The 7,444-nt window shown below is 41.5% G+C and overlaps 1 protein-coding gene across 1 annotated transcript; it reads left to right on the top strand.

Annotated features, from left to right (window-relative positions):
• Positions 1 to 4,983: 4,983 nt before the first annotated feature.
• On the top strand, positions 4,984 to 7,444 carry LOC309819645 (transcription initiation factor TFIID subunit 7-like). Its single transcript, XM_082649998.1, has one exon. The coding sequence runs from the start codon at positions 5,886 to 5,888 to the stop codon at positions 6,933 to 6,935; it is 1,050 nt and encodes a 349-aa protein (XP_082506124.1). The 5' UTR covers positions 4,984 to 5,885; the 3' UTR covers positions 6,936 to 7,444.

The raw sequence follows: 7,444 nt of genomic DNA, 5'->3' as shown, positions 1-7,444 counted from the left end.
CCACTAAGATCAGGAACAAGACAAGGTTATCCACGCTCACCACTATTATTCAACATAGTTTTGGAAGTTTTAGCCACAGCAATCAGAGAAAAAAAAACAAATAAAAGGAATCCAAATAAGAAAAGAAGAAGTAAAGCTGTCACTGTTTGCAGATGACATGATACTATGCATAGAGAATACTAAAGATGCTACTAGAAAACTACTAGAGCTAATCAATGAACTTGGTAAAGTAGCAGGATACAAAGTTAATGCACAGAAATCTCTTGCATTCCTATACACTAATGATGAGAAATCTGAAAGAGAAATTAAGGAAACACTCCCATTTACCACTGCAACAAAAATAATAAAATACCTAGGAATAAACCTACCTAAGGAGACAAGAGACCTATATGCAGAAAACTATAAGACACTGATGAAAGAAATTAAAGATGATACAAACAAATGGAGAGGGATACCACGTTCTTGGACAGGAAGAATCAACATTGTGAAAATGACTATACTACCCAAAGTAATCTACAGATTCAGTGCAATCCCTATCAAGCTACCAATGGCAGTTTTCACAGAAGTAGAACAAAAAATTTCACAATTTGCATGGAAACAAAAAAGACCCCGAATAGCCAAAGCAATCTTGAGAAAGAAAAACGGAGCTGGAGGAATCAGGCTCCCAGACTCCAGACTATACTACAAAGCTACAGTAATCAAGACAGTATGGTACTGGCACAAAAACAGAAATATAGATCAATGGAACAGGATAGAAAGCCCAGAGATAAACCCACGCACATACGGTCACCTCATTTTTGATAAAGGAGGCAAGAATATACAATGGAGAAAAGACAGCCTCCTCAATAAGTGGTGCTGGGAAAACTGGACAGCCACATGTAAAAGAATGAAATTAGAACACTCCCTAACACCATACAGAAAAATAAACTCAAAATGGATTAAAGACCTAAATGTAAGGCCAGACACTATCAAACTCTTAGAGGAAAACATAGGCAGAACTCTCTATGACATAAATCACAGCAAGATCCTTTTTGACACACCTCCTAGAGAAATGGAAATAAAAACAAAAATAAACAAATGGGACCTAATGAAACTTAAAAGCTTTTACACAACAAAGGAAACCATAAACAAGATGAAAAGACAACCCTCAGAATGGGAGAAAATATATGCAAATGAAGCAACTGACAAAGGATTAATCTCCAAAATTTACAAGCAGCTCATGCAGCTCAATATCAAAAAAACAAACAACCCAATCCAAAAATGGGCAGAAGACCTAAACAGACATTTCTCCAAAGAAGATATACAGATTGCCACCACCACATGAAAGGATGCTCAACATCACACATCATTAGAGAAATGCAAATCAAAACTACAATGAGGTTATCACCTCACACCAGTCAGCATGGCCACCATCAAAAAATCTACAAATAATAAATGCTGGAGAGCGTGTGGAGAAAAGGGAACACTCTTGCACTGTTGGTGGGAATGTAAATTGATACAGCCACTACGGAGAACAGTGTGGAGGTTCCTTAAAAAGCTAAAAATAGAAATACCATAGAGCCCAGCAATCCCACTACTGGGAATAAGCCTGAGAAAACCATAATTCAAAGAGTCATGTACCACAATGTTCATTGCAGCTCTATTTATAATAGCCAGGACATGGAAGCAGCCTAAGTGTCCATCGACAGATGAATGGATAAAGAAGATGTGGCACCTATATACAATAGAATATTACTCAGCCATAAAAAGAAACGAAATTGAGTTATTTGTACTGAGTTGGATGGACCTAGAATCTGTCATACAGAGTGAAGTAAGTCAGAAAGAAAAAGACAAATACCGTATGCTAACACATATATATGGAATTTAAGGGAAAAAAATGTCATGAAGAACCTAGGGGTAAGACAGGAATAAAAACGCAGACATAGAGAATGGACTTGAGGACACGGGGAGGGGTAAGGGTAAGCTGGGACGAAGTGAGAGAGTGGCATGGACATATATACACTACCAAATGTAAAATAGATAGTAGGAAGCAGCCACATAGCACAGGGAGATCAGCTCGCTGGTTTGTGACCACCTGGAGGGGTGGGGTAGGGCGGGTGGGAGGGAGACGCAAGAGGGAGGAGATATGGGGATATATGTATATGTATAGGTGATTAACTTTGTTATAAAGCATAAACTAACACACCATTGTAAAGCAATTATACTCCAATAAAGGTGTTAAAGAAAATAAACAAAATTAAAAATTCAGTTCCTTGGGACTTGCCTGGCAGTGTAGTGGTTAAGAATCTGCCTGCCAATGCACGAGAAATGGGTTCGAGCCCTGCTCCGGGAAGATCCCACATGCTGCGGAGCAACTAAGCCCGTGAGCCACAACTACTGAGCCTGCGTGCTGCAACTACTGAAGCCCGCGCACCTAGAGCCCGTGCTCTGCAACAAGAGAAGCCACCACCATGAGAACCTCACGCAATGCAACGAAGAGTAGCCCCCGCTCGCTCCAACTAGAGAAAGCCCGCGCGCAGCAACAGAGACCCAATGCAGCCAAAAATAAAATAAATAAATAAAATTCAGTTACCCAGTCAAAACAACAACAACAAGAACAACAACTGGATTAATCAATAAACATTAAGGTAATGGTGATGTGGCAGGGCCCTTACCTTTAAGATCAATGTAACTACCCCTCAAAAAACAGCATTCAGAAAATGTATTAAACTCAAAAACAGAAAATATGTTTCAGGATTGAAGGAGGTAGATACTTTAGGGGAAACTTCAGTTGATCCTTTTAATTATCTCTGACAACCTTCCATTTCAAGGTTTAATAACTAAAATACACGATAATTTTGGCAAATCTGAATTGCCCAGAATTTATCTCAAGTTATTTTTTGTGACAAAGATATATGAGCATCATAAAACTCATAGGCAATTAAAATGCAAAGCAATATTTGGATTATTTTCATGTATAAGCACGGCCTCACATTTTATAGGGTTAAATAAAGCATTATGCAAAGGCTAGCATGCTGAACTCATATCTATGAAGTAAGTAAAATCAGGTACAATTAAGGGACAAGCACATTGGAAAAACTTCTTCAAAAAGAGGAAGTAGATCATCCTGGAAATTACATATACATCAGCTAACGTTCTTCAACACATTACAGAACAAAGAACTAAAGTACAGTTATGTAGAAGAGCATAATTTTCCTTCAAACTTAACATAAAAAACCAGACTGGTACCAAACCATTTAAATTGCACCCCATGACACACAGTAGCACACTCTACGAAACAAAAGGGGTCACATTCACACACGCTATTTGCAAACTTCTGGCCTCATAACAATTGGCACCGTCCGTGACTGGAGAGGAAATGTATATATAAAGTGGCTCTATCTCATTTTAAGGTGACACAGAATGTATTTTCTGACAAATTACTATAGGATTTAGATTGTATTTATATTCTTTCTGGATGGATCAATGTTTCATTCAATTAGCAAATATTTTTTATCTCCCACGTTTTGATACTAGGCACTGGGACCGGATGAACATGATATTAGACTCCTGATTATCATGGAGCTTCCAATCTTAGGTGAGGGAGACAATAAGTACATAAAGAAATAAAGTGAATTTTCTAAATGTTAATCACATTTTAAGTGAATTCTCTAAAACTTAGACGCAGGTGTTGATATATTAGATAATAGAAATTGAAATTTTAGTGACCTCAATAGTCTACCAAATTGATCCTATTAATAAATAAATGGAAATGAATAGGAATAAGTGGAAACTGTTACACAGTTAGACTGAAGTACTATAAATACATGTTGAAGAATACTTGACCACCTAAAGAAGAGGCAAGCAGAAAAGTTATCCAAACAGTAGAGGTGGATTTTTAAAAATTCCAAACTAATTTAAAAATTACTGGCAAATGAGTAGAAGGAAGTAATACTTCAATTATATTCTACTTTAATCAGACTATTCGTCTTTCAGCCAACTGTCCTAAATGAACGTGGGCCTCCAGAAGAACACTACCTTCTCTGTTTACATTTATATTTACGTCAAACACATTAAAAAGAGGAATCACTATTCAGCCATAAAAAGGAACGAAATTGGGTCACCTATAGAGACGTGGATGGATCTAGAGACTCACACAGAGTGAAGTCAGAAAGAGAAAAACAAATATCGTATATTAACGCATATATGTGGAACCTAGAAAAATGGTACAGATGAACCGGTTTGCAGGGCAGAAATTGAGACACAGATGCAGACAACAAACGTATGGACACCAAGGGGGGGAAGTGGCAGGGGAGGGGAGGGCGGGGATGAACTGGGAGATTGGGATTGACATGTATACACTAATATGTACAAAATGGATGACTAATAAGAAATTGTTGTATAAAAAAAGAAAAGAAAAAGAAAAAAGAGGAATCACCCTTGTTCCTTCAGGGGGGTCTTCAAAACAGAAAAAGACCGAGTCACGGGCCCCCTACGGCCATCTTCATAATCAACAAACACAGACTTAGAGTTATGGTAGGCTGCACGTCCTCACTCCACTGACTTGGATACTTTAAAATCCACGGTATGGTTAGTTATAGAGTTCTTTTATCGGCTCCAGATTGAATATAGCCTGTGGAGATGCCGAGATGTTTCAAGAAACAAACACCATTTCCGCATGGACGCCCTATCTCCGGCAATCACGCGGAAGCCTAGGAGGTATCCGGCCCCACAGACATCCGGTAAAAGCCCTGGCTTAGCGGAGGCGGGCGGGAGAATCTATGTCCTTCTTAGAACCGTTACTTTTAAAAACCAACAGCTTTTTTTTTTTTGCGTTACGCAGGCCTCTCAGTGCTGTGGCCTCTCCCGTTGCGGAGCACAGGCTCCAGACGCGCAGGCCCATCGGCCACGGTTCAGGAGCCCAACCGCTCCGCGGCACGCAGGAGCCTCCCGGACTGGGGCACGAACCCGCGTGTCTGCATCGGCAGGCAGACTCCCAACCACTGCGCAACCAGGGAAACCCTAAATCAACAGGTCTTTAAAACATAGTCTTTCTCCCGTTAAGGCCAAGTTCTCGCGAGACGACAAGACACGCCTGAGCGCGTAATCGGGCGTTGCGCCTGCGCGCGCTGGGGCAGCCCGCACTTCCGCCCGAGGCGTGTTGCGACTCACAGCAGCTTCCCGTCCCGTGTGGTGACGTAGCTCTCTTTTCTCGGCTAGGTCGGCCGTTGACGGACGGAGGCCCGCTGAGCTGCGGAGTTGCAGAATCTGGCGTTTGGAGCTGCGGTTTTTGGCGAGATTTCGCGTTGCCCGTCCTCCGCCATTTCACCGATAATCAGCGGATCGCTTTGCCAGGTGCCGGGAAGAACAAAGGAATTCGGAAGGAGACGCTCGGCTCCCGGCCACCTTGCTCTGAGTGGCTTCCTTTTCCGCTCGCGCCTGTCCGGAGAAACTGGACTTATAATCGTCACTGGATTGTAAGTACCCGAGGCGAAGACAGCTCACTACGCCCCGCTTTTTGCGTATCTTTGTTCCGGGAGAGTTTGTGGATTGGGAGTATCTGCTGAGCCTTACTTTCTGTGCCGAAAATCATTCCGTGGGAGCCGCCATTTGCTTTCCCTGCGTTGTCCTGCAGCGGCATCTAGAGGTTGGAACGTGGCATTGCAGCTCATAGATTTAAATGGACCTGAGTAAGGCAATGCGTCAGTAACGACTGGTATTGTTACAGCATATTTACAAAGATTTGGGGCTTAATTCAGAATAGACGCTTTGTTGCTGTTCTACCTAGAACTCTTTGTAATTAAAGACTTCAATTTATAAAGAACTGGTCTTTCTGTTGAAATAGCTGAAATTTTTCAGTGCAACAAGTGGTTATTAGAGAAAAAGTGAGTTACAAAGAAATAAAGATGAGTAAGAGCAAAGATGATGCTCCTCACGAACTAGAGAGCCAGTTTATCTTACGCCTACCTCTGGAGTATGCCTCTACCGTGAGGCGGGCGGTACAGTCTGGTCATGTCAACCTGAAGGACAGACTGACAATTGAGTTACACCCTGATGGGCGTCATGGAATTGTCAGAGTGGACCGGGTCCCATTGGCGTCAAAATTGGTAGATCTGCCATGTGTTATGGAAAGTTTGAAAACCATTGATAAAAAAACCTTTTACAAGACAGCTGATATCTCTCAGATGCTTGTCGCTACAGTTGACGGTGATCTCTATCCTCCTGTTGAGGAACCAGTTGCCACTGCTGATCCCAAAGCAAGCAAGAAAAAGGATAAGGACAAAGAGAAAAAGTTTGTATGGAACCATGGAATTACTCTGCCTCTAAAAAATGTCAGAAAGAGAAGGTTCCGTAAGACAGCAAAGAAGAAGTATATTGAGTCTCCAGATGTGGAAAAAGAAGTAAAGCGGTTGCTGAGCACAGATGCTGAAGCTGTCAGTACCCGTTGGGAAATAATTGCTGAAGATGAAACAAAAGAAGCAGAAAACCAAGGCCTTGATATCTCTTCCCCAGGAATGTCTGGCCACAGGCAGGGCCGTGACTCATTAGAACATGATGAGCTTCGGGAGATATTCAATGACCTTAGCAGCAGCAGTGAAGATGAAGATGAGACACAGCATCAAGATGAAGAAGACATAAACATCATTGACACTGAGGAAGATCTGGAAAGGCAGCTACAGGACAAGCTAAATGAGTCAGATGAACACCACCAAGAAGACGAGGGAACTAATCAGCTGGTTATGGGAATTCAGAAACAGATTGATAACATGAAAGGCAAGCTCCAAGAGACCCAGGACAGGGCAAAGCGACAGGAGGATCTCATCCTGAAAGTGGAAAACCTGGCTCTCAAGAACAGATTTCAGGCTGTGCTGGATGAACTGAAACAAAAGGAAGACCGAGAAAAGGAGCAGCTCAGCTCTTTGCAAGAAGAGCTAGAATCACTCCTAGAGAAGTGAGGAGAGTTTTGATACTTAATTTCATTCCTGACAGTGGTCAGCCTTGAAAGAAAAACTTTGTTTTCATCACCTGGACTAGATAGTAAAACTTTGTAGTAGTTCCCAGTTTCCTCCACTGCCTTCTATTGGATTTGTCTTGTAGACAAATATAACTGTGAATTTCTATCTCATTTGTCTTTTGGAACCACTTTGGTGGGTGTTTGTCCTGTAGTAAGTAGGAATGTATAGACAGATAAATGCAGGGAAGTTGTAGGATTAGTGAACAGTTCAGTTTAGTAATTAATCACAGCTTCACTGCAGGACTTTGCTGCTGTTTCTCCGTTTACCAGAAGCTGCCATTGCTACTCTGTGATGCCATCTGAGATAAATTAGTAGAGTCTAGTTTGGTGGCAGTGAAGTTTGTTTACACATGTTTTCCCATGCTGTAGCTATTGTCCCAGTTATTCAAAGCAGTTTTCCACGTTTTGCATTGCAAATCATTTCATAAAGTTGTTTTCACAATAAATAAA

Source organism: Grampus griseus (genome assembly GCF_964374135.1).
Source record: "Grampus griseus genome assembly, chromosome: 3".
NCBI classification, from domain to species: Eukaryota; Metazoa; Chordata; class Mammalia; order Artiodactyla; family Delphinidae; genus Grampus; species Grampus griseus.
The sequence above is the reverse complement of the archived record's forward strand: the minus strand, read 5'-3'. Positions and strand labels throughout refer to the sequence as shown.

Bases quoted from the DNA above. Each gene is read 5' to 3' on its own strand.
- LOC309819645 (XM_082649998.1), top strand. From the start codon at position 5,886: ATGAGTAAGAGCAAAGATGATGCTCCTCACGAACTAGAGAGCCAGTTT.